The sequence below is a fragment of the Aethalodelphis obliquidens genome, unplaced genomic scaffold (genome assembly GCF_003676395.1).
Source record: "Aethalodelphis obliquidens isolate GAN/ISIS:26980383/991018 unplaced genomic scaffold, ASM367639v1 scaffold28, whole genome shotgun sequence".
NCBI classification, from domain to species: Eukaryota; Metazoa; Chordata; class Mammalia; order Artiodactyla; family Delphinidae; genus Aethalodelphis; species Aethalodelphis obliquidens.
In genome coordinates, this window is record NW_020837972.1 from 1,814,794 (window position 1) to 1,841,346 (window position 26,553).

Below are 26,553 nucleotides of genomic sequence, written 5' to 3' on the forward strand. Positions count from 1 at the left end.
GGTTTATGGGTACGGGGAGGTCTTAGGGTGGTGGGAGAGCACACACTGCCAGGAACTCCTTCCAGAAAGAGGGGGATCCTGAACTGGGTATTGAAGGGTGAGTAAGCACTAGCCGGGCAGAGCAATGGGAGGAGGATGGACCTGGCAGGAGGACCTGTGTCTATTGGCCTGGACTCCTGAGAGCCTGACTCCTACACAAACCACCTGGGGTGGAAGCAGAGTTAAGGAGCCCGGCTTTGTGTTTAATGTCACACAGACTTGGCCCTGTGACTTTGGGCAAGTTACTTAACATCTCTAAGCCTCAGGATCCAAAACAGGGTAACAGTAGAACCAGCCTTGCTGGGGTGGTTGTGAGGATTAAATGAGATGCCTGTGAATTAGCAGTGAACCTAGGACATAGTGAGCACTCAATGAAGATGGTGATGACAGCTGTGACGGTGACAGCGGCATTATGAATGGGGTGTAGGGTGGGAAGAGGGACGAGCTAAGGAAGACAGCTGTTTGATTGAGGAGCAGTCTTTTGGCTGTGCTGCAGGCCACCAGAAGCTCCTGAAAGATTGTCCTCAGAGATGTACCCGCCCTGTATTTGTCTCTTTAGTTCCAACTTGGGAGAAGAAGATCTCCAGCAAAGGGACAGCCATCATGCTGCCTCTGCAGAGCGATAGCTGAAGCTAATGTTTATTGAGTAGTTACTGTGCAGATGCACATACTTACTATTGAAGATCCAAAAGAAATCAAGTCTTGGGCTAAAGTGGGTGAATGGGCTCTTGAGAAAGACAAGACTCGTATAAGTGGAGCATTTGGAGAACAGTCCAGAATAGTTTCTTATCAGGATAAACAGAGCAGAAGTTTGATGGGCAGAGAATGTTCAGAAAGCTTCATGCAGCAAGTGGGACCTAAGCCAGGCCTGAAGAGTGGAAGATACAGTTGGAGCCTGCTGCTCCTTGCCCTGGAATCTTCCATGCCCCCTACTCATTTTTTTTTTTTTTTTTCTTTTTTGGCTGCACCATGCGGCATGTGGGATCTTAGTTCCCTGACCAGGGATCGAATCCATGCCCCCTGCATTGGGAGCATGGAGTCTTAACCACTGGACCACCAGGGAAGTCCCCCAATGGCCCCTACTCTTGAGCGTGGCATTGAAGGTCCTTCAGAGACCCTGACAGGATCTGGTCCTTCATTACCTCCATGCATTCCTTTATTCAATCAGCAAATGTACATGGAGAGTCTGCTCGATGCCAGGCACTGTTCTAGGGGTTGGGACTGCTGTGGTGAGCAAGACTCAGACTCCCTCCAGAGACCTGCAGGATACTGGGGGAGAAGGAGAAGGCAGGCCCTCCCTTTTGTATCACTTTATTGAGGTATCATTGGAGGACAATAAACTGCATGTATTTATTTAAAGTATACGATCTGATTGGTTTTGACATCTGCATACACCCATGAAACCATCACCATAATCAAGATAATGAACATTTCTGGACTTCATGGTGGTCCAGTGGTTAAGACTCTGCACTTCCACTGCAGGGGGTACGGGTTCGATCCCTGGTACCCCTGGTCGGGGAGGTTCCACATGCTGTGTGGTGCGGCCAGAAAAAAAAAGATAATGAACATTTCTACTACTCCCGAAAGTGTCCTGGTGCCCCCCCTATAATCTGTCCCTTCCTCTGTCCCCTTCCACAGCAACCACGGATCTGCAAGCACTTCTGATACAGTTTAACAAGTGCTACAGTCGGGGAAGCATAGAGTGCAGGTGTTGGGGAGCCCAGGTGAAACCCCTAACCTAGTCAGGGTGGGACTTGGGAGACTTCCTGGAGGAGGTGAGGTCAGAGCTGGGGTGAGAAGGATGAGCAGTGAGACCAGGGTGACACGTGGTACCTTAGGTCATTTAGTAGGTCTGCAGTGTCAGGTTTGGTTCAGATCCTGCCTCAATTGCTTCCTTAGCCCTGTGACCTTGGCAAAGTTGCTGAATCTGACTGAGTCTTGGTTTCCTCCTCTGTAAAATGGGGAGAATACTGTCTCCCTTTGAAATAGTTGTTCTAGGTAAAAAAGAAATGGGCTGGGGGACAGGCCTACTCAGCAGCCGGCACAGGGCAGGTCCTCCGTGAGTGACGGCTTTTATTATCCTTCCAGCATCTCTCCCTCCAAATCCATCTCCCACCACCTGGTGCAGTCTGTACCCTTTTTTTTTTTTAAATGGCCCATTTTTATGCCTCCATAAAAATACTGTGTTTTCCACCTAAAAATCCTTTTCATCCTCCAAGGGCCAGCTCAGATTCTGCCGGCCCTGGGAAGCGGCCCCTCGTCCTCCAGGCGCAGTTAATCACCTGTTGCCCTCTCACAGTCTCTCTGCCGGGTTTGAGCTGTCTGTGTTGTGCTCATTTGATAGCTTAGATGTGCATCTTCCCCTCTGTAGAGGATGCCTTTCTTCATGTGCGCAGCAGGGTGTCAGTAAGTGTGTAGGATTGTAGGGAGGTAGACTCTCAGGGGTGTGTGTATGTGTGTGTCTGTTGGGTGAGTGGGGTGAGTAGCCTGGCCTGAGAAGTGACCTAAGAGGTGAGATGTCAACAGACAAAGGCAGGAGGGGAACTCGAAAACCAAGGAGATGAAATTAGGGCCTAGAGAGTAGTTTTGGATTTGTTTCAGGCAGCAGGATTCCTTTTGTAAAAATTATGATTTAAATGGGAGGGGTCCTGAAGACCCACCTGGCAGGTGACCCCCAAGGAATCCTGCGGGACTCAAAGACTCCACAGTTTGCAAACTTGCGTTAGGCAGTTGGGAGGTGTAGGTGGTTCTCGAGGAGACTGACCAATCAGCTGTGGTTTTCCTGTGCCCCCTGGATTGACAGACCTGGAAGTGGGTGGATTGTGGTTGATAATAGCTGAGACGCAGCCCAGCCTTCTTCCTGTTATCACCTCCCCCCCTCCCCAAGAGAAAGCAGCCCTTATGTAGTCAGAGGAGAAAACTGAGCTCATCTTCTCTTCTTTATGGTGAACAAAGTAAGATTTGTTCATGGCAAGGTAAGGGTTGGAAGAGAGAGCTTGTGATGCTAAGCTGAGACCTGCAATTACCTGATTAGCATCTTTTAAAAAAAATACTGAGGTTTTTTTCTGATTATACAAAGGGTATAGCACAGTGATATGTACAGTATGATACTGTTTGTGTCAGAAAGATGAAAATGGGTCCAAAGAAATGCCTCATATGGGCACATTTTAATGTAAATACTTAGAAAAGGTCTGTGAGGATGCTCAGGGAATGGTGAGGGGTTACCTCTGGGTTGACACAGGGGCTGGGGGTATGGGCCAGGCAACTCACCTTTCTGTACTATTGTGAGTTTTTGAAAGAAAGGATGCTCATGCCTCACTTGTATGATTTAAAAAATAATTTAAAAAATAATACATGTTCTTTTTTTTAATGGGAAAATATAGTCAAGTCATAATCCCTTCCACTAGAGATAGCCACTGTGAGCTTTGGGGGGTTGCCCCCCCCACACACACTTTAAAAAAAAATCTGTACCAGTGTGTGAATGTGTTAAATATGTGTACTTTTTTTTTTACTCCCCAAACTGGTTATAAAATAGAGAGGTTTGTGTCCTGCTTTTTCTTCCCTTAACCTTTTCCCATGTCATTAAATATTCTCCAAAAAACATGGTATTTAATGCCCGCCTGGTGTTCCCTGGCTGCAACCAAGCCCCCTTTGTCAGAGACACTCAGTTCTTTATGCTTGAGGGTCACTGGTTGGAACAGCCCAGTGTTGTCATTGCTGTGGGTTGGCAAATGGGCCCTCACTGACTAACCTCTGCCACGTTAACACGTGGTTTTTGGATCCGTAGCACCCCGAGCAGAAGGCAGACCGGTATTTTGTGTTATACAAACCGCCCCCTAAAGACAACATTCCCGCCCTAGTGGAGGAGTACCTGGAACGCGCCACCTTCGTAGCCAATGACCTCGACTGGCTCCTGGCCCTGCCTCACGATAAATTCTGGTGCCAGGTAACATTCTATCAAAATTCACGCTAAGACAAAGCACATGACATGCCATTGGTTGGGTGCTGTTGTTTTTCTCTCCCAGGAGATGCTTTTTTTCTCTGCTTCTTACACTGGATCCTTAACAGCAAATTGTGGTTTGGATTGCTCTGACTTGTATCACAGTCTTAGTGATGTTTACACAACGCCTTCCAACACGTCATTTTTAGAAACTCGTGTTTAGCCCTCGGCTCATTTATACCTCTTCGGTCCCTTGGGGTTGGAGTGTTTGCCACAGGCCAGGGCTGATGGGCCGTGAGCCCTGCACAGTCCACCCACACGCCCTTGGGCCTCAGTGACGAGCCCTTGCTGTCCTCTGTCGCCTGGCTTAGGTTGTCTTCGACGAGACTCTGCAGAAGTGCCTGGACTCCTACCTGCACTATGTCCCCCGAAAGTTCGACAATTGGGTGGCCCCGGCCCCTGAGGTCGTTGACATGGAGAAGCGCCTCCACCGAAGTGTTTTTCTCACCTTCCTTCGCATGTCCACTCACAAGGAATCCAAAGTAAGCCCCGGATCCCGTGACAGGTCACCACCGCCACCTGACACCTCTGTGCCAGGCTCTCAGCCCTGGGAAGGAAGGCTCTGGAAGTATCATGTTTCCTCTGTCTCCCCTCTGCTTTTATTCCCACCATTGGGGAAGAAATCTGTGCCACCTCCCTTATCCTCTAAGTCACCGGGTCGCCTGCGTTACACCCAATGTTTTCATCGATGGGGAGCCGAAGGCCTTGTGCCAGGTGGCGCGTGACTATGCCCTCCTTGTGCGTCAGAGGGCGAATATATTGGTTCTGAGTTTTTAGAGGGACTCGTATGTGCTTTTTAAAAACCTTTACTTTTTTCCCCCTGATTTTAAAAATAATAATGCTGTCTCTAAACAACTCAAACATAACAGAAATATTTTGTAGATTATGAAAGTCATCCACAAAACTCCCTCCGCTCAAAATGACCACTGTCAAGGTGCATGTTCCTTCAGGAAACTTTTTTCCTTTCAATGTGTGTGTGTGTGCGCACATATTTATTTTAAAAATAGTATCTTGCTTTTTTGTTTTTTTAACTTGTTACATGGAAATTTTCAAATATACACAAAAGTATAATGACTCCCATGTACCCATTACCTGGGTTCAACAGGTATAGACATCTTGTTTGCTCCCTCCCCCTGAGTTTTCTGTTTTTCTTGGAGTATTTTAAATAATCCCAGACATCATGGTGATTTACACATAAATATTTTAGAATGATTCCCCAGCTGATGGTTTTATAGTGAGCTTTTGCTTCTGTTTACATTAAGATGAAGTGTGACCACTGCTCCAGGTCAGTCCATGAGGCTCAGACATGTCCGCGGTGTGGACAGAGCTGCTTCTGTTAGCCAGGCCCCTGCTGATGGACCTGAAGGTTGTTTCTTGTGAGCTTGCTATTACCCTGCAATGCACATGTTTTTGGAAAGTCTCTCATGCTTTCTGCACTGTTCCTTAGGATCACTTCATTTCCCCCTCTGCTTTTGGAGAAATCCTCTACAACAACTTCCTGTTTGACATCCCAAAGATCCTGGACCTCTGCGTGCTCTTTGGAAAAGGCAACTCCCCGCTGCTGCAGAAGATGATAGGTGAGTAGGGGCTGTGGCCTGACGGCGGCAGGGCGGGGGGGCACAGAGATGGCCCCCAAATTCCAAAGGCGGGCGCCCGGATGAGCACAGGGGGATTCAGAGCAGCAGCAGTGGGTGGTGCTTGGAAATGTCTTAGTGGACGTGTGTGTCAACTCTGAAAGAAGTGACTAAGTGGTGGTGGGGGAGTGGAGACAAAAATGGGCATCACGCAGCTGCTCCAGGATCTTGGAGTCAGCATTAGGCCATGTGTCAAACAATCGAAGGAGTCGGGGAGTTTGCTTCGGCAATAAGAGTAAGAACGGTGGCGACAGCTAACGGTTATTTGAGTGCTCACTGGTGACTCTGCGGATGCTCCTCATATGTCATCTCAGTTGATCCTCCCAGTCGCCCTGTGATGTCAGTGGTGTCATCATCCCCATTTACAGTTAAGGAAACTGAGGTTATATGTCAGGGACTTGCCTGAGAGGCCGTGACTAACGAGTAGCCAGGCTGGGATTTATGTCACTTGGGCCTGACTCTCAGGCTCTCACCCTTGGCCACTCCCTGCCTCAGGGGTGATGGGGCTGCCTCAGAAATGTCAAGATTTGCATTGCTGCTGAGAACAGATGGGGGCAGAGTTCAGGGAGGACCCTTTGGGCTTGTGAAGGGAACAGACATCAGCAGTTGGATCCCATCAGGAGGCCATGGGTTGGAAGGTTCACTCAGAGCCGGAAGCTTTGTTGGGAAGTTACAGAGGGAACAGTGCCACAGTGGACTCATTTTTGAATAGCCACTCATGGCATTGGACTGGCACGGAGAGCTACTCACCCTGGACACCCCTGTCAGCACTCCTCACCCTGAGATTATAAGATAGAGACTTCCAAATGCCCAGTTACAGAGCTCAGTTATCCCTAGAAATGTCTTCTTCCCTTCCTTCCTACCTCCCCACCGCAATAATAAAGGTAATATATGTTAATTTAGAAAATTTTGAAAGAATATAAAGTGTAAAGAAACAGGAAAGCAATTACTAAATTCCTGCACCCAGAGACAATGATTTGGTGATTATTCCCTTCTACTCTTTTCTCTTTGTATTTTTTTTAAAACATATTAGAGCATAATGTGTATGAAATTTCATATCCAGCTTTTCATTGGAACGACCTCTGGTTTCTCATTCAAATCTAATTATTGCCTGATCATCAGTTAATTTCTTTTATTTTCCCCGGGAAAGACCCTTAATAATTATACTCTAGACAGAGGTTGGGATGAGTGCACAAAAGCAGGCACGATTAGCTAGAGAAACAATTATTAGGCCGGTTTGGTTGGAGTGGAGCATTCTGGGAGGGCAGCGCAGGAGCCAGGGGAGGAAGCTGGGGCCGGATCAAGGAGGGCTGCACGCCAGGCTTTGGCACTTGGGGAGCAGTATCGCTTGGTGGCTAAGAAGGCAGGTTCTAGAGTTGAATTGCCCAATCCACAGCTCTAGTCCCAGCTGTGTCACCTTGAGCAAGTTAGTTAGCCACTCTAAGCCTGAGTTTTCTCACTTGAAGAAAGGGAAGACCAACTTGTAGTATGGTTGTGGGGATTAAATATGAGGTGGTGCTCAGCACAGAGCCTGGCACGTTACAGGCACTTGGTAAGTGCGAGCTCTTACTGTGACGAGGCTGTGGGAGCCTCTAGGAGCTTGGAGCATCTAGGAGCTTGGAGCAGGGTGGGGAGCCATCTGGCGACAAGGTTAATCTGGCAGCATGCAGGTGGGGAGGGTGGTGACGGGAGCCTGTGGAGGGGGCCAGGGCTTCAGCGTGGGTTTGAATGTGAGAGCCTGCTTGGGCTGCTGGGGCAGAAAAGGACACATCTGGGAGTAAAGCGGGGCTTAGTGAGGTCAGCTGGAGGGAGGAGTCTTAACGAATCTGGAGAAAACTTGAGGTGGGGGAGCAGGTTGTAAGTAGAGGCAAGGGCAGCATTAGGTCCGTGGGCTGTAGACGGCTGTGAGGGTCCAGGCAGAGATGCTGTCTGGCCGCATTTCCAGACAAGCAAGGGTGGTGTGAGAGAGCTCCGCCTGTTGCCAGGGTTCCTAATCTTTTAGGTCACTGACTCCTTTGAGAATCAGATGAAAGCTTGTCTCCAGGAAAACATACTCCCTCATAGAGTTTGAGCTGTTTTAGAATATTCTCATCCCTAGATTGAGAACCCTAAATTGGCTTATTAAGGAGAGCCCTTTCTTTGGCTCACAGAGGCTGGTTCACAGAAAAGAGGGCAGGATCAGGTATCAGGAGCCCCTTCATATTGTGTGTGTGCGTCTGTCTGTCTGGCTCTCCGTCTGCAGGCCCCTTCTCCACACCCTTCAACACGCACGCGCGCGCGCGCGCACACACACACACACACACACACACACACACACACACACACACACACAAGCTCTCTTTCCAACCCTTGAGCAGAAGACATGAGACACAGCAAGGGCAGCCTTCACTTTCTCCACCACAGAAACTCGTGAGCAAAGCAGATCAGCTGGAAGAGGGTTGACAAAGGAGACAAGGGGGGAACACGGGAACTGGCCAACTGTCCTTTGGGCAGAAGCCCAGTCCTTGCCCTGTCCCTGCCTCCTGCTTTTTTTTCAACCTTAAGGCTGGTGTTGTGAATCAGCAAGTGTAATTGTGAAAGCAGGGCCCTTCAGTTAGACTCTCTTGGAGCTGCTTTGCCAGAGCAGGAGTATATGAGCCCTTGGCCCCGTGGAGGACAGCACTGATCTGTTTGACAATACCTTGCATCCACCCTGGGTTTCTGAACTGCTTCAGTCTGAGAAGGGATATTTCAAGGGAGGCCATTCCTGTCCCTTCTTTTTAAATTATTTCTTTAAGAGATCAAAAGTCAGATCTTCAATGTCATTGGAATCAGATAAAGGAGAAGGAGACTCCAAAGACCTCAAGGGTAGATTGTGAAATGTGGTCTATTTTGATGCTTATAAAATATCCCTGTTACTCAGGCCTAAGCATGGGAAGGATTATGAAAGAGTGCCTTCCCCTGTTCCCGGTGGTTCAGGAGTGGTGAGGACCACTGTGTGGCCTGGGAATTACGGGAGGAGACCTGCTCCTGATGCCTGGGTCAGGAGACTCTGCCTGGAGAGGGTGACATCTGCCTTATGGTGGACTTAGCTCTGGGAGGTCACTGCAGGCAGAGGGAGGGGACAGGGCTCGTTGTGTGAGGTTGAGGATGGTGTGAGGGAAGAATGCAATTCGAGGGATGGGAAGAGGGTGGCCGGAGATGCCAGCAGAAACCAGATCTTACAGGCCCTTTGTGCCGTGGTCAGGAGTTCAAACTTGCCCTTGAGGATATTGCTAGGAGGGTTTTATGAGGAAGAGCAGAGGTGGGTGGGGAGACAGCTCAGTCACTCCCCGCCTGTCAGGAGCAGGTGGGCACAGAAGGTCAGGGAGTACCTTCACAGGTTGAGGGGTCAGATGGGAGGTGCTGAGGAAGCTCCTGCTGGTAAAACTCAGCTTTCTGGAATCAAGGAATGAATCGGCCTCCAGGAAGGTGTCTACAGAAAGTCCAGCCACCTAGTAACTTGCTTACTCACCCAGCCCCATCTGGCCTTTGATCTCATTCATTTTCAAATCATCCAGGATAGAGTGAGGGCTGCAGGGTTATCATTAAGGCAACCGAGGACAGACCTGCCCAAAGACAGAGGACACCTACAGGTCAGAGCACCCTGACAGTCAGCCAGCCTTAGGTCCTGGGATTGTAGTGGGATGAGGAACCCAGGCCTCTTCTGAAGGGCAGTGGCATTTTGCATCCTGTCCCCCAGCTAGCTGTGATCCTCCTTCCCTCCCCCCTTCCGCCACCCATTTGGGCAGCCAGGACAATTGGTTTCTGTTCCAGGTACCATATGCTCTAACCTCCACACTCAGCAGCAGCACTTGGAGGATAGTGAACACTTGGAGAGGGGCTTCATTTTATAGGAATAAGTGCAAATGTGCGGTAAATCTATCTCCAGGTCCCTGGCAGGCCTCTCACCTTGGAGTAGGGATTAGTATGGCTAGCAGATTCAAAAGCAGAGGGTAGGAGAATTTCTAGAGAAATTTCTCCCTAGAATCTCCTCACATTACTAGAGGCGTGGCCTGGCAAGACTCCTGGATTGTAGCACCCAGGTTTCTTGAGCAGAGTGATCCTGTCTCCTAATTTTCCTGGATGACTAGCTCCTATTTACAAAGCCAGTGTTGTCATACAAAGCACAGTGCCCAAGTGTGATCATTCCCTGGGGATGGTAGGGTGAGCTGGTTTGACCAGGGAGGGTCTTTTACGTAATTCGCTGGGCAGAGGTGCTTAAAAGGTTAACTTGTACTGAGCAAGGTCCCTCCCTCACCCTGGGGAAGTTTCTAGGCTGGGCCAAAGCTCTGTGCCAGCGGCGCCCGGGGCCAGGACTGCTTTAGTGCAGGCAGGCTTAGGAAAGGGGAGAAAGGTCACAGAACATGCTGGCAACAATTTGTACTGTGTCCTCTCCACCCCTACTGTCTTTTCCCAATTCCTACCTTTCTCTTCTCTTTTCAGGAAACATCTTTCTCCAACAGCCAAGTTACTATAATGACCTGGATGAAACCATGCCCACCATCCTTCAGGTACTGACTGGCTCTCAGCCCTGCCCAGGGGAGGCAGAGCCTTTCTCCTACCTGCTGATGTTTCTCAACTTTCCTGGAAGAGTCTGGGAGAAATCCCCCCCACCCGCCACCCCAGATTCACCTCCAGACTGTCACTGTGTTGCACCCCTCACCTCACTCCTTTGAATTCATCCTTTCCTCTCTTGAACAGGACTGAAATCTAAGGGCTGTCCAGCACTCATACAGAAAGAGCTTGGGGTGCATTTTGTGTTGTTTGTCAACAGCCATCTACCTCTAAGGATACCCCTGTACGTTTCTCAAATCAGATGAAATAATGTTCATTGTAGAAAATTTGGAAAATTTTAAAAAAAGAACAAAAAAACAGAAAGAGGGAGATTAATCTCCCTCCATAATCCCACCAAGAGATAACCACTGTTCACAGTAACTCTTAGAATTTTACATGCTAGCATACTTAAAATATAGCACCATCAGTTAAATACTTACATGATTTTATGATGGGCTCTGTTTTCCCCTCACTGTTGATTTGTCTTTTATTTCAATATAGTTCCCATAAATTGCCATCTCCAGGGGATCCAAAAACATATGTTACTGACTGTAACTCTTAAATATTCATCACCATACACTTGTCCCGTCTATCCAGGTAATATCCACAGGATTTACATACATTTTGTCATTTTAATCCTCACCACAATCCTTCAAGAAGGATGCCCCCATTACTCCACTTTGACACAGATTCCACTCTGACCCCGCTCTCTGAGAAGGTCACTGTCTCAGCTGGTGTCCCAGGAACGCTGGCATATATTCTAAAGATACCAAAGCAGTTTTCAGATCACCAGTCGCTAGCTGCAGGATGGGGGTCTAGCTGCTGGCTCGACGGGATGTGGGAGAGTCATCTCTTGTGTTTCACAGGTCTTCAGCAATATCCTCCAGCATTGTGGTTTGCAAGGGGACGGGGCCTGCGCCACACCCCAGAAGCTTGAGGAGAGGGGCCGGCTGACCCCCAGCGACATGCCTCTCCTGGTGAGGTTGCCCTTCAGCCCAGCTTCTTTCTGGCCAGTAGAAGGCCCAGCAGCTTCTTCCCTTGCTCACAGCCCTTTACCCCAACCCCACCAGCAGCTGTTCCCATCACACAGGTTTAGAGCGTTTCAGCAGGCCTTTTCACTGGGAGCTTCACTTATGGAGTAGCGGAGGGAACAGGATGGAGGTTTAGTCTTCACATAGTTCAGGTGGACAGGTTCCTGGGTGCGTTATTCATTGAGCCTTTCATCCACCGCGCCGATTTGCGTGGAGGAGCCCCTAGCACGTGCCAGGCCCCAGGCTGGGCTGTGAAGGTGAAGCAGTGAGCAGAAGCAGACATGGCGCCTGCTCTCATGGAACTCAGAATCTAATGGGGATGCCAGATGGGAGGTAAATGTTTAAGGAGCCTGGACGTGCGTCTGGCCCTGTGTTAAGCACCAGAGTTAGAGGAGGAACGAAGCAGCTGTGAGCTGCCCTCCTGGAGCTTGCGATCTCGTGAGAGAACAGGCCTTAAACAAGTGTTTCAGAAAAGGGCACACCGAGTGCTGTGGGAGCAGGGCATGTTACCCCTCTGAACCGCAGAGAAGTCTCTACAGATAAGTCTCCTCATCTGTAAAATGGAGATCCCAGCCTGCTTGTTAGCGTCATCGTGAGAATCAGAGAAGCCTATGAGGACGCACTCCCTGTTCTGTACAGGCGCTTCAAACTCTAAGGAAAGTAGGGTGGGCTATTCTTGTCCTCACTGGGATGTACTTTCTGTGCGGGACCTCAGGCGCTGTCTTCAGATTCAGGGATGGGTTCTCCTTCAACTTCCAAGAGAGAATCGTATTAGCCCAGGGGACCTCCCTGGTGGTCCAGTGGTTAAGACTTTGCCTTCCAGTGCAGGGGGTGCGTGTTCGATCCCTGGTTGGGGAGCTAAGATCCCACATATGCCTTGTGGCCAAAAAACCAAAACAAAACAGAAGCAATATTGTAACAAATTCAATAAAGACTTTTAAAATGGTACACATCAAAAAATATATATATATTTAATTTAAAAAAAGAGAGAGAGAGAGAGAATCGTATTAGCCCAGAGCTAGAAGTCACCCTAGAGATCCCCGGCTGTGCATCTGTTGGAACTACAGTAGCAAGACCCAAGGCTTGGGTTGAGCTCCCCAGATCGTCCTTCTAGAGATGGACAAGCCAGTCTTTGCCCGGGACCTCCAGCGTTCACCTGCCTGTTGGGGACCCCCAGCTTTGTCAGCTTTGTCTCAGACCCTCTACAGAGTTGTCCCTGGGGGCGGAGGAGAATAATGCAGTGTTTTCCTTTGGCGACAGGAATTAAAGGACATCGTTCTCTACCTTTGTGATACCTGCACCACACTCTGGGCCTTTCTGGATATCTTCCCTTTGGCTTGCCCAACCTTCCAGAAACACGACTTCTGTTACAGGTACAGAGGTAGTTCTGGCTGTTGAAGTCGAGGTTGGAGTTCACATCTTCGTTCAGCAAGTATTTATTGGGTGCTTAGGATGCACCAGGCCCTCTTCCAGCTCCTGCCTGTGTGGAGGCTGCATTTGAGAAGCACTGCTATTTGGGGCTAAGAACAGGGGAGAGGAGGAAGAAAAACACCAACCCAAGAGTCGGGCAGTTTCAATTCAGTCCCATTTTGTTTCAGACCCCCTGTCACAGGCAGGCACAGGGAGTGACAGATGATAAGGAGCGGGCTGAGGACTTCAGCCTCCAGCCCAGGGAAGAGCACACGTGAGGATGTGAGCAGATGTGCGCCCGTGTGGCGCCAGCAGTTGGGGCCGAATTATGAACACAGACGAGGGAGCAAAGTTCTATCTGGTGAAATAAGAGAACGTTTCAGGACGACCCTTAAATGAGGTCTTAAGAATGAACAGCAACCTTCCAGGCAGAGAAAGGTTTCCATGGCTGGAAGCGCATTCAGGCTGGCGGAGTGAAGCCTGCGGAGGCCCAGCGTGTGTTCCGGGGAGAACAGGGGAGTGGAGTGTGACATGAGGGGCAGGTGTGGGCGTGGGGAGCAGGCGACAACCAGAGGGGGCTCCAGGGAAGTCAGACTTGGTTTGATGTGTGCTGGCAGAGAGTGGGGCCTTTATTGGGCAGGCAGGAGGGAGGCCCTGGAGGCTTTTATCCAAATAACTCATAGAAAGATCCTGCTGTGATGAAGAAAGATACCAAGGGGGATACGGGGCAGGGAGGGAGACCCTCTTTGCCCACTTAGCACCATGGGCATCTGTTTCGTGTGCATTTAGAAGGGGGTGCACAGGGGATGAGCTGGTAACTGGCACACTGCCTGGCAATGGCAGAAGGTGGGGGTGGGCTGCCCTGTTCTCAGTGGCCTCTGGCTGTTCTTGCCAGGCATCTCTCCCCACCGTTTGCAAGAGCTTCTGGGAGCTGCCCAGCTCCATCCACCCAGCCCTCTGTCCATTCGGTCATTTGCTCACCCATTCAACAAAACATTTATCTAGCCCTGGCATGTGCCAGAGATGGCAGCTGGTGCCCTGAGCCCGCCTGGTTCTCCTCAGCTCACAAAAATCAGACATGAAGATTGATCAGCCTCCCGGAGAACGTTAGAATAAAGCACTGATCCACACTTTCCCCAGAAGGAAGGGGTTAGGATGGGACTCTTAAAAATGTTGTCACAGTTTTTAAAAGGTATCTTTTCTCATGGTAAATGTGGCAAATGCTTGTAGGAACTTTGGGAAATCCCCAAAGGTAGGAAATGAAAATCACTATGAGAGATCATGCTGTTCTTAGACTTATTTTCACTCACCATAAGCATTTTCCCATTTTGTGAAAGCATCTTCCCAAACATGGTGCAGACGGCTTTGGAAAGGGTCTTTGGAGATGGGAGGGTCATTTCTGGAAGAGCTGACTTTCCTGCGAGGTACCCATGGCGGCAGGGGAGCAGCTCCACCCATCTCAAGATGAGGAGGAAGAAAAGAAAACACTCTTGACTGCGAGTGACCCTGCCTTTGGCAAGTGACACTGCCTCTGACCCACAAACAGCCTGGGGCTGGCTCAACCTGTTCCAACTGTGCTGGAGGCCAGGAACACCCGCTGAGCGAAGCAGCCCCTCAGTCCCAGAGGGCTCTGGTCAAGGGACTACCTCCCCAAACAGCCCTCTAGCTAATCTCTCTCAGAACAACCTTCTCCGCCCTCCTCTCTTTCTGTCCTTTAATTCTGAGAACGAATAATGCATTCACATGGTTCAAAACTCAAAAAGTATAAAATACACATTGAAAAGCCTCCCTTTCCCCCTTCCCCAGTTCTGTTCCTCACACACAAGCATCGGGTTAGTTTTTTTTGTGGAATTTTCCAGAGATATGCATATAAATATGCACATATAAGCAAATATACACATTATAAATCTGCCCTCTTTTTAATATTTAATATACTGGCATATTATGAGGACTGTATGTACTGTTTGCATTTTACTTTTAAATTTAATGTACATCTATGCATAAAGCACCTTCAGTCTTTGGTATGGCTGGGTAGAATTCCGTTGTGTGGGACACCAGCCCCCAGAGATTTAGGTTTTTTCCAACTGTTTGCTATTACAAAAAAAATTGCCGTAAAGAATAACTTTGTACACAGGTCATTATGTACCTCGTTACAAGTATATCTGAGAAATAAATTCCTAGAAGTAGAATTGTGGGAACAGATGGTATATGCATTTAAAATTTTCACAGATCTCACCAAATCACCCTCTATAGGGGTTGTTTCAGTTAACCCTCCCACCAGCAGTGTATCCTGGCAACGCCTGACTCTGCTTGAGCCAAACTACCCTCTCTGTTGTCTTCTGGGTGCCGTGCTGTGGGCCTCGAAAGGCCTGCCTCTTTGGGCCGGCTTACCCTCTGCTACGCACAGCACTGCACTAGGAAAAAGTTGTCAGCAGCCAGCCGATTGACAGACAGATATTTACAGGGTGCCTCCTGCAGATTCAGCACTGTCCTAGGCACGTCAGCTGCATTTCTGGCTTTGGGAAGCCTAAGATGTTCAGAGATAGAATTACACCCCAGAAGAGAGGTAGCTGCATTTTAAGTTGTAAAAACACGATCTTCTGAGTGCTGTGCATCTAGTTCCGGGGAGGAGTAATCACAGGGGTGAGCGTGATCAGGAAGCGTGTGGCTGGGATGAAGAGTTTCTGTTTTCGCTTTTGTTGAAATTTTTATTGGAGTATAGTTGATTTACAATGTTGTGTTAGTTTCAGGTGTACAGCAAAGTGAATCAGTTATATATATATATATATATATATATATATATATATCTCCATTCTTTTTCAGATTCTTTTCCCATATATCAATAGGTTGCTACAGAATTTTTTTTTCAGAATTTTTTTAAAAATTATTTATTTTTGGCTGCATTGGTCTTCATTGATGCGTGCGGGCTTTCTCTAGTTGTGGCGAGCGGGGGCTACTCTTCGTTGGTGCGCGGGCTTCTCATTGCAACGGCTTCTCTTGTTGTGGAGCACAGGTTCTAGGTGCGCGGGCTTCAGTAGTTGTGGCTCGCGGGCTCTAGAGCACAGGCTCAGTAGTTGTGATGCACAGGCTTAGTTGCTCTGCGGCATGTGGGATCTTCCCAGACCAGGGATCGAACCCCTGTCCCCTGCATTGGCAGACAGATTCTTATCCACTGCGCCACCAGGGAAACCCTGTTACAGAACATTGAGTAGAGCTCCCTGTGCTATACAGTAGGTTCTTATTAGTTACCTATTTTATATAGAGTAGTGTGTGTATGTTAATCCCAATCTCCTAATTTAGGGGATGGAGAGTTTAAATCTGAGTTGAGAAGGGGTGGCTGTGAGGTTGCTGAGGTGAGAAGCAGGGTTGGCTATACTGTGCCAGGTACAGATGTACCAGAGAGGAGTTACACTTTGATGTCATAGGAGGTAGGGAGCTGCTGGCAGTTTTTGAGCAAGAAAAAAGTCACCTTGTATTTGTTCCTCAAACCCCAGTGAGTCCTGGGTGGCCTTCTCATTGCTCTGTTAGAATAAGCCTGTCTGGGCCTTGGTTTCCCATATGAATGGGGGAAGTAGCTCCAGGGCATTTCCCACAAGGCTCTTCCTAGGACCAGCCACTGTGGGACAATCTGGGGTGAACTTCAGGAAGAGCCAGGGTGGTCCCGGGAGAAAACTGTGGTGACAACTTGGGAGCAAGAAATAGGCCTTCCCACTCCCTTGAGTTTGCTTTGCTTTTTCTAATGAAGTGTGATATTTGTGAGCTAATCCAGCCTTTTACCCACATGTGCCACCACAGGCTAGCTTCCTTTTACGAAATAGCAATTTCCGAACTGGAGTCTGCAATTAAGAAGAGGAGGCTTGAAGATAGCAAGTGAGGCGGGGACAAAACTAAGAGTATTGTTGTGGGAGAGAGAAGCCCCAGCTCGGGCCCTGCCCTCCGTGGGCCTTGGCATCCCCATCTCTAAGTCAAGGGGGTGGGACCACGGACCATGCGGATTTGGCTGGTGCCTCCCTACCTAATGGCCTCCCGGCCTCTGTATTGAAGCCTTTTCCCTTCAGCTGTTGCTCTAAGCTCTTATTGACCTGCTGGTTCCTGACCGCCTGTTTGAGCTGAGAAGTGGCCCTGGAACCAGCCGGCCTCTCAGAGCCTGTAGCCTTTTGCCAACTGCTGTCAACAGCAAACTGTGAGGCTTTCCCAGCCCCTGGGGGCGGGGGCAGGGGTTGGGAGGCAAGGGGCACCTGCAAATGCTGGAAAGAAGTTCCCTCAGTGCCCTTTTTGCCTCTCAAATCTACTTCTTTTTTCTCTGTGGCCTTCGAAGGCTGCTAGGTGACCTGTGGCAGAGGCTCTCCCATTCCAGGAAGAAGCTACTGGAGATTTTTCACATCCTCCTGAACCAGATCTGCCTTCTCCCAGTCCTAGAAAGCAGGTAAACACTCGGGAGCCACTGCCCCACCCAGGTGGAAGAGCTCCCTCCCCAAGCCCAGCAAAGGCGTTTCCCTCACTTCATCTTGTCCCTCCCCTGCTCCAGGGTTGCTGAGCAAAGATGGGAAACTGAGAAAAATGCCTCTTTCCCCCAACTGGCTGGAGGCCTGGCAGAGGGGTGGGGTGAGCGGGCGAGGAAGGGAGCTGCAGATTGTCTGCATGGAATGAGCTCATCTTGCCTGTGTCCTGTTCCAGCTGTGACAACATTCAGGGCTTCATCGAAGAGTTCCTTCAGATCTTCAGCTCCTTGCTGCAGGAAAAGAGGTGAGCGTGTAGCTGAGTTGGGACGGGCCCGTGGCACTCCCACCAGCCCCAGGAGACCTTACGTAATAGAGCCCCTGCCATGTGCTCACCACGGTCTAAGCTTCTGGCATTTGTGGTTGGGCAGCAGACACAGGGAGTGGCCCTCAGCAAACCAGCCCCTGTGGCTCCAGCCCTGTCTTCCCCGACACCCTCTCCCCCCACCCCCGCTGCGCTCTCTCTGGCAGGTTTCTCCGGGACTATGATGCGCTCTTCCCCGTGGCCGATGACATCAGCCTGTTGCAGCAGGCCTCGTCAGCCTTGTATCCTTCCACTGCAGCCCCTGGGACGGGCCTGACCTGACCGGGTCAGACCCACAGGGAGTGGAGGGACATTTGGCCCCAGAACACGTCTAGGCCAGCCTTCCCTAGATGCCCGCCGAGGCCCCAGCCCCAGTCTCTGGAGGAGATGACTGCTCTGATCCTTGGGGCAAATACAGCCCTACTTACCCTAGTCTTTGCTGAGCCTCTGGGCCTGTGTGACCAAGATGGACTCAGCCCTGCCCTTATGGACCTCACTGCAGGATGAGAGACGGATAATTAAATAGGCAGTTAGAGTGTCATATGGGAGAAATTCAGAGTCAGGGGAAACCAAGGGGGCCTTCAACCCAGTGGAGCTTGGGGTGGGGGTGTCACACGGAAGTGAAATCCAAGTTGAGAACAGCGCAAGGAAGAGGAGGTGGCCAAACCCTGAATTAAGTGTTCCCAGGGGACAGCGGACAGAGCAGGCCTGTCTGAGGAGCCCACAGATGTTGTGTGCAGATTGCAGAGGGCTGAGGGGAAGGGGTCTAGCGGGAGGGGGTTTAGGCCATGGCCAATGAGCTGGGGCCGAGCAGACCTGCATGGCCCAGGGATGGCCCTCACTGAGAAGTTTGGGGTCAGCCCTGCAAGTGCTGGGGAGCCATGGAAGGGTGTGAAGCAGAGGGTGACATTGTCAGTTTCATACTTTGGCTGGTGGGGGGTTGGGTTAGAAGTAGAGTGAGGGGGTCTAGGGCAACTCCCCAGCATCTGGCTTGGCAATACCCAGGGTAGTGGAGAGGGAGGAGGGGCAGGAACGAGCAGGCCCAAGGACCATTTTGGTGACTGGGTAGGTTGCTCAGTCCTGTCTCAGGGACACCCTGTGGGCCCCCAACCTTTACAGAAAGCCCGCAACTGGTTCGACAGGAAGCCCAGTGGTAGTGTCCCCACCGGGCCCTCCTCCTGGGGGTCAGTGCAGAGGAGGAGCTGCTGGATTGTCCAAATGCCATGTTCCAGGATGCTCTGCTGCCAGCCCCTGGCCTGGTCTTTACCCAGAGCTTCTTTCTGCTGAGTGGCAGGTACTGGGTTTTCAGGCTAGTGTGGCTGTGGTCTGCCTGGCCCGTTTCCTCATGTAGCCCAGGTGCCCGTGATGCCCACTGGATGCAGCCCAGACAGCCCCTGGCCGAAGCCATACAGTCAGATGCTGGGGATAGATTGAGAAACAATGCTGCCTCAGAGCTGCCCTCCCGAGAGACTCCTTAACACGTCCTCACAGGGACGAGACTCGGACCGCCTACATCCTCCAGGCAGTTGAGAGTGCATGGGAAGGGGTGGACCGAAGGAAAGCCACCAATGCCAAAGACCCACCGGTGGTTGAGAATCCTAACGGGGTCGTGGTGGCGGCGGAGGCGGTCAGCAGACCGTCATCGCTTCCCCAGAACTCGGAGGAAGAGGAGGTGTGTGACAAGAGCGGTGCTTCCCCTGCTCCCCAGCCCCTCCTGGCCCCATCGAGAGGTTTGGGCAGCGGGAAACCTGCCTTCTTTGTTCCTGCTCTCAGGGAAAAGGGTTTCTTTTGGAGTTGACAGTCTTGAGCTGCTGGTCAGCTCTGCGTTGCCTTTAGAGGGTTCTGAGCTGCGGGCGTGCTAGGCAGGGTGTGAGGAAGGCAAGTCGCTTAGCTGTCAAAGCCTCAGTTTCCCCTCCATAAGATGAAGCAATGGAGCTTTTTCCATGTGAAATCCTTGTTGGCACTCTCCTCTAAACAGAGTGGAAACCTCTGATCTAGTGCTTTCACTCCAGGCTTTTACAGAACTCACCATCGCCAAGTCTGTGGCCGTACTGATCAGCCACTGAGCCCAGGACTCTTCGCTGAATGTCAGGCACCATGATGTGGGGATTAAGACCACACAGTCTCTGGGGTCAGGCAGCTCAGGGAAGTATCCTGGTTCTGTCACCCGCCAGCTGAATGGCCTCAGGCACGTCCCTCACATCAGCCTTGGTTTCTCACCTGTAAGGTGGGGACTGCCACTGTCCCCACCCACCTCCATGTGGCTGTGGGATGATGCTCAGAGCTGCTGTGTAGAGTGAATGCTCTGAGCCTGGCTGGCCCTCAATGCTCCATTGACAGACGCTGCTGCTCTTCCTGTTAGACCCCAGGCCCCGTGACTGCTGTCCCAGGACCTTGGAGAATGACAGCCCCTTGTGCCTCCCCCCACACACCCCCTTTTCCCTGTTTGGCTTATTTCAGACATGGAGGAGTTTTACTGTTGTTTTTTTGATTTGTAAATTTCCTTAAAAGCCTAAAAAATTAAGCCACTTTGAGCTGTCTATGCACTGAATCCCCCTCATCGAGGTGGAGATAATCAAAGGAGAGCATCTCCACATAGTCAGGTCTGGTGGTTGCCGTTCCGCTCTGACATCAGTCATCAACCTGTCAGAGCAGGAAAAGGACTTGATTCATAGAAGCCATGGCCGTTTATGGAGAGCCTAGTCCATGCCAGGCACAGTGCTCTGCGTTTTTTGTGCAAAAGCACACTGCCCCAAGTCACACAGCCAGAAGTAGCTCAGCTGGTAAATCATAGTGCCCCCTTTCACTTAAGTGACTTGGCTCAGGTCCCTCGGCCAGGAGGGGCAGGGCTGGGACTCAAACCAGGTCCCCTGACTCGAGACCAGCACTGTTGGGGGCCGGTTGCCCTGTCACTAGCCCAACCTAGCCTTCCCCTACTTCACTCTGGCTCTTCCCACAGTGCTTGGGGGCAGCGGCTGCTCCAGGCCCCACGGTGTGTGGCGTGGAACTGGACTCACTCATCTCCCAAGTGAAGGACCTGCTGCCAGACCTTGGCGAGGGCTTCATCCTGGCCTGCCTGGAGCACTACAGCTATGACCCGGAGCAGGTGATCAACAACATCCTGGAGGGGCGGCTGGCCCCTGCCCTCAGCCAGCTGGACCGCGGCCTAGACAGGTGGGAGAGACGGGTGGGAGGAGGCTCACGGCGTCCAGCCTGCCCCGGGGCCCTTGTCAGGGGCCCTTCTTAGTTCCTCTGCCTCCCACGCCTCCTTCCCACGTGTCCTGGGACTCAACTCGCTTGCTCTTCCCCACAGCAGAGTTTCCCAACCGTGGAAGCTAATGTCCTCTTTGAGGAAACAGAAACCTCAGGCCCAGGAGGTCCTCACATGCCCCCTGCAGGGCAGAGTGGGCACCGCTGGACTGCCCTGCTCCACCTCGTAGGAAGACCCATTAGAGCCACAGAGATGTGACCAAGGGGTCAAGAGCCTTCAGAGCTCTGATATTGCTGGCCTGCCCTGTCATTGCCACCTTCCCAGTAGATTCCTGAGGGAGGACAGCCAAAGCTTCTCACTTCCTTCACAACCACCCTTCTTTTTTTTTTTGGCTGCACCGCACGCCTTGTGGGATTTTAGTTTCCGACCAGGGATTGAACCTGGGCCCTCGGCAGTGAGAGCGCAGAGTCCTAACCACTGGACTGCCAGGGCATTACCCCATACCCACCTTTTCTGAGTTGGGCCCACTGCTTCCCTGAAGGCCCCGGGAGGCAGAAGGAATGAGTGCAGGAATGGGTGTTTCTTCCATGAATAAATGTTGTTTATTGAATGAATGAATGAAGTTAGCTCTGCCTTTGGACAAGCTCCTCAGCCTCCATGTGTCCATTTTACAGGTGAGGGCACTTGAGGCAAAAAGAACTTGAGTGACCTCTGACTATCTCATAGGGCTGTTGTGAGCAAAACCTGTGTGAATGGCATGCAGGACCAAGGGACACTTTGTATGAGGGGTGGCCGCCTACCCAGGCAGGGGCAGGATTGGACAGGATTGGGCAGGTTTTTAGGCTGTGTCCCAGGTGTGGCTGTTGAAGGGGGTGGAGTCTCTGACGGATAGGACATGATGGGGGGAGTGGGTGCAGGTAGGCATCCACTAGCAAGGACCCCTGAAATGGATTTCTGTGCTGCCCCCCAGACAGGTGAAGCCAGACCTGACTCCCCTGCTGGCATCTCGTCACAACATCTTCCAGAATGATGAGTTTGACGTGTTCAGCAGGGACTCAGTGGACCTGAGCCGGGTACACAAGGGCAGGAGGTGAGTTTGGTGGACCGTGGGGTTCCAGGGACCCCAACTCTGCAAGTGCAGAGAGAAAGCGAGAAACTCAGAGCCCCCATCTTGATGGAATTGGTCATGGAGCTTCAGCTCGGGGCTCCCCCATACCTGGCACCCATGTGCTCCCAGCAGCCGAGCTCAGGGTCTCTAATGATCCCGCTTTAGGCTCCAACTCTGCACACAGAGTTAGTGAGTCCTCCTTTTTGACAGCAAAAGGCCAGCAGGACCAAAACCAGCCCCTCTTCCCTTCTTTCATCTTTGGAGGTGTCCACCACTGAATCCCTGGGTGGGAGAGCTGGGCAGTGCTTCCCAGCAGCTGCTCCTTGACCTGAATTTTTCCATCTGATGACAAAATGAGCAAATGAAGGACCTGTCCTGAGTGAGCTTTTCAGAAGTGAATGTATTCCATTTTAAGGCCTTTCCACTTATGTTTGATCTATGTCCTTCTTACTTTTTTGGCATTGAAAAGTCCATTCATGATTTATTCATTTATTCAACAAATATTTGCCTGGTGCTTCTAGGCCCTGGTTTTATTAGGTGCTGGGGATGTGGTGGGGAGTGAAACAGGCAGGGCCCCTGCCCACGTGGAGTTTGCACTAATCAGCTTGGCAAACAAGCAACATGAAATTGCAGATGAAAAAGATTCTCCAAGGTGGAGGTGCGCAGACTTCCAAGCCTCTAGTCGGGGCTTCAGTCCAGGCAGAAAGGCTCCTTGGAGAAAATGATGTGGGAATGACTGTGGAAGGACGAGGAAGGGTCAGTTGTGCAAAGGGGGCAGGAGAAGCTTTCCAAGCAGAGTGAACAGCAGGGGTGGTGGCCCCGAGGACGTGGGAGCATGGTGAGGGTCGCCTGAGCCGGTACATTATATGTTTTGGAAAGATCACCTGGCTTTGGAATGGAGACCCCTTGGAGGGGCTGAGAGTCAGCAGCCACATGGCATGATGGAGAATGGCGGGATCAGACACCGTCAGCCCTGCACTAGACCCCCAGCGTTCTCCTGCATGGGGCTGCTTCACGGAATCCAGAAATCTAGGAACTGCTGGATGAGTCCAGCCCGCCCTCTCCCCCAACACATAGATGGAGGTGGTGAGGGTCAGAGAGGAGAGAGGACCTGCCCCGTTCTTGGGATAGGAGCCTCAGTGCCAGAAGCTCAAGCTGTTCCCCATTCCCGGGGCTGTCCAGCGCTAGAAGCGTGGCTGATTGCTGGCCTGGGTACCCGGCACAGGGCAACTATAAAGCCATCTGGCTGGCTGGACAGGAAGCATTTGCAAACTGCTTAGTCACACACGTTGCAACATCCCCAGATCCCAAGCTGGCGATGTTTTCCTGTATCAGTGGCCACTGTTCCAGGCCAGAATGACCCAGCCATGGGGAGAGGGGCAGACGAGGAGGGCTGTACCCCTGCTCGAAGGAGCTCCCGGCTGCCTGGCAGAGAGACCAGGTAGCAAATGTTTACTGAGCTCGTTGTGCCGGGTAGCCCGGGCAGAGTCTAAGTGATTCACTATCTCCAGATCCTGTGCTAGAGACACCAGGAGACAAGGTGAGCAAGGTGCCCAGCCCTCATTCTCAAAGGGCACAGAGACCCTGGGAAAGACTTAGGACATTAAACAGGCTGTGACAGAGTGGAGAGGTACCAGGATGGGGCACGGAGGGACCTCAGTGGGGACCCCTGTCCTGATGCGGGCAGGGCAGTGGGGCTTAGGGCCTTGGCCCTGCCTTCATGGAGCATGTGAGAAATTAAGTAGCACAAGGCAGATCACCCTTGAGTTAAAATGTGTGTGTGTCATTAAACCAGATACGATATACTCAGTGGCTCAAGTAATAAGGAAATCTGTCCCCTTGCGTGACAGGCAGTCACAGGGTAGGGAAGTCTAGGCTTGGTTGACCTGTGGTGCAGCCACATCATCAAGGGTGCATCTTGCTCCCTCAGGGCCACTGGATAACTGCACCTGTTTCAGCCGTGACGTCCAGAAATGACACAGCCAAGAGGAAGTCTGGACGAGGTCTTTCTGCATCTCTCTTAGAGGCCAGGAGACCTTTCCCAGAACTCCCCAGATTCCCCTCACATCTCACTGAGGAACTAGGTCACAGGGCTAAGGTCCAGGGCTCCCGGAAAAGGGGGAAGGGAGAGGACCTGAGCAAAAAGAGGGTCTGATAGGAGTGGGGGTGAGGTAAAGGGGGGTTGTTGGGTAGACGCCAAGCACGTGTGCCACAGGTGTATAGTAGCTAAGGAAGGAGGCGGTGTGTGTAAGGTGGGGTCCCCTAACTCCTTTGGACTGGACAGTGGTGCCCTGGAAGATAATAAGTGTTCTCTCTCAAATTAGTTCTATTGCCAAAAATGTCTGTGCACCCTGTGTGCCTCCTGGAGAGTCACAGGGCACATTAGTACATTAAAGGCTCTGACAAGGCCTGTAGTGAAAGAAATAGGATTCCCTTTGCTGAGCTCAGCAGGTGCCAGGCCCACTTCTGCTCATTGTCTGATTTCATGCTGACATCATCCCTGGGAGGCAGAACTAAGTCTTGGCAAGGATAAGGGGCCAGCCTGTGATCACACCACACAGGAAGTAGCCAAGCAGACTTGAGTCAGGAGGCCTGTGTTATGGCCCTGGCTCTGTTGGTAGAAGATGTGTGACCTTGGGAAGGTTACATTGCCTCTCTGGATCTCCTGATTCCTCACCTGGAAAAGGGGGGCTTTATTGCCTCTGCAGGCCCTTTAGAGGTTCAAAAGTGGGTGTCACCCCACTAAGGGCCAGTTTGAGTTGGGCCTTGAAGGATAGGCTAGAGGAAACAAGGAGGGAAAAGGTGGCACGTTTCAGGAGAGCCCACATGTTCCCTGGGCTTGTAGGAGGCCACGCAAGCAACTTGTTCCAAATACGGTCTCCGAAGCTACTGCTGCTTGACTGATGTTCTGGCTCTCAGATGGATCCTTTTTTTTTAACATATTTATTGGAATATAATTGCTTTACAATGTTGTGTTAGTTGCTGCTGTATAACAAAGTGAATCAGCTCTATGTATACATATATCCCCATATCCCCATGCTCTTGCATCTCCCTCCCACCCTCCCTATCCCACCCCTCTAGGTGGTCACAAAGCACTGAGCTGATCTCCCCATGTGATACAGCTGCTTCCCACTAGCTATCTGTGTTACATTCAGTAGTGTATAGATGTCAGTGCTACTCTCTCACTTCGTCCCAGCTTACCCTTCCCCCTCCCCGTGTCCTCAAGTCCATTCTCTACATCTGCATCTTTGTTCCTGTCCCCCTAGGTTCATCAGAACCATTTTTTTTTTTTTAGATTCCATGTACATGTGTTAGCATACAGTATTTGTTTTTCTCTTTCTGACTTACTTCACTCTGTGTGACAGACTCCAGGTCCATCCATCTCACTACAGATAACTCACTTTCATTTCTTTTTATGGCTGAGTAATATTCCATTGTATATATGTGCCACATCTTCTTTATCCATTCATCTGTCGATGGACACTTTGGTTGCTTCCATGTCCTGGGTATTGTAAATAGAGCTGCAATGAATATTGTGGTACATGACTCTTTTTGAATTATGGTTTTCTCAGGGTATATGCCTAGTAGGGGGTTGCTGGGTCGTATGGTAGTTCTATTTTTAGGTTTTTTGGGGGTTTTTTTGGCGGTATGTGGGCCTCTCACTGCTGTGGCCTCTCTCATTGCAGAGCACAGGCTCTGAATGTGCAGGTTCAGCGGCCATGGCTCACGGGCCCAGCCGCTTCACGGCATGCGGGATCCTCCCGGACTGGGGCACAAACCCGCGTCCCCTGCATCGGCAGGTGGACTCTCAACCACTGCGCCACCAGGGAAGCCCTATTTTTAGTTTTTTAAGGAACCTCCATACTCTTCTCCATAGTGGCTGTATCAATTTACATTCCCACCAACAGTGCAAGAGGGTTCCCTTTTCTCCACACCCTCTCCAGCATTTATTGTTTGTAGATTTTTTGATGATGGCCATTCTGACTGGTGTGAGGTGATACCTCATTGTGTTTTTGATTTGCATTTCTCTGATGATTAGTGTTGTTGAGCATCCTTTCATGTGTTTGTTGGCAATCTGTGTATCCTCTTTGGAGAAATGTCTGTTTAGATCTTCTGCCCATTTTTGGATTGGGTTGTTTGTTTTTTTGATATTGGGCTGCATGAGTTGCTTGTATATTTTGGAGATTAATCCTATGTCAATTGCTTCGTTTGCAAATATTTTCTCCCATTCTGAGGGTCGTCTTTTCGTCTTGTTTATGGTTTCCTTTGCTGTGCAAAAGCTCTTAAGTTTCATTAGGTTCCATTTATTTATTTTTGTTTTTATTTCCATTTCTCTAGGAGGTGGGTCAAAAAGGATCTTGCTGTGATTTATGTCAAAGAGTGTTCTTCCTGTGTTTTCCTCTAAGAGTTTTATAGTGTCTGGCATTACATTTAGGTCTTTAATCCATTTTGAGTTTATTTTTGTGTATGGTGTTAGGAAGTGTTCTAATTTCATTCTTCTACATGCAGCTGTCCAGTTTTCCCAGCACCACTTATTGAAGAGGCTGTCTTTTCTCCATTGTATATTCTTGCCTCCTTTATCAAAGATAAGGTGACCGTATGTGCGTGGGTTTATCTCTGGCCTTTCTGTCCTGTTCCATTGATCTATATTTCTGTTTTGGTGCCAGTACCATATTGTCTTGATTACTGTAACTTTGTAGTATAGTCTGAAGTCAGGAAGGCTGATTCCTCCTGCTCCGTTT

The 26,553-nt window shown here is 50.5% G+C and overlaps 1 protein-coding gene across 4 annotated transcripts in view; it reads left to right on the forward strand.

Annotated features, from left to right (window-relative positions):
* The window catches only part of ASCC2 (activating signal cointegrator 1 complex subunit 2), a 41,546-nt gene that overhangs the window by 6,220 nt on the left and 8,773 nt on the right, over positions 1-26,553 (forward strand). For 2 of the 4 annotated variants that reach the window (XM_027124349.1, XM_027124350.1), the window contains 12 exons: positions 4,351-4,521; positions 5,487-5,616; positions 10,138-10,205; positions 11,115-11,225; positions 12,540-12,652; positions 16,485-16,559; positions 17,008-17,115; positions 17,367-17,435; positions 17,660-17,734; positions 18,984-19,164; positions 20,452-20,666; positions 21,674-21,793. In XM_027124349.1, the coding sequence (XP_026980150.1) occupies positions 4,351-4,521; positions 5,487-5,616; positions 10,138-10,205; positions 11,115-11,225; positions 12,540-12,652; positions 16,485-16,559; positions 17,008-17,115; positions 17,367-17,435; positions 17,660-17,734; positions 18,984-19,164; positions 20,452-20,666; positions 21,674-21,793 (1,436 nt within the window). Of the gene's footprint in view, positions 1-3,826; positions 3,986-4,350; positions 4,522-5,486; positions 5,617-10,137; positions 10,206-11,114; positions 11,226-12,539; positions 12,653-16,484; positions 16,560-17,007; positions 17,116-17,366; positions 17,436-17,659; positions 17,735-18,983; positions 19,165-20,451; positions 20,667-21,673; positions 21,794-26,553 lie in introns of all 4 variants that reach the window. The other 2 variants (XM_027124347.1, XM_027124348.1) reach the window with 2 other exon arrangements.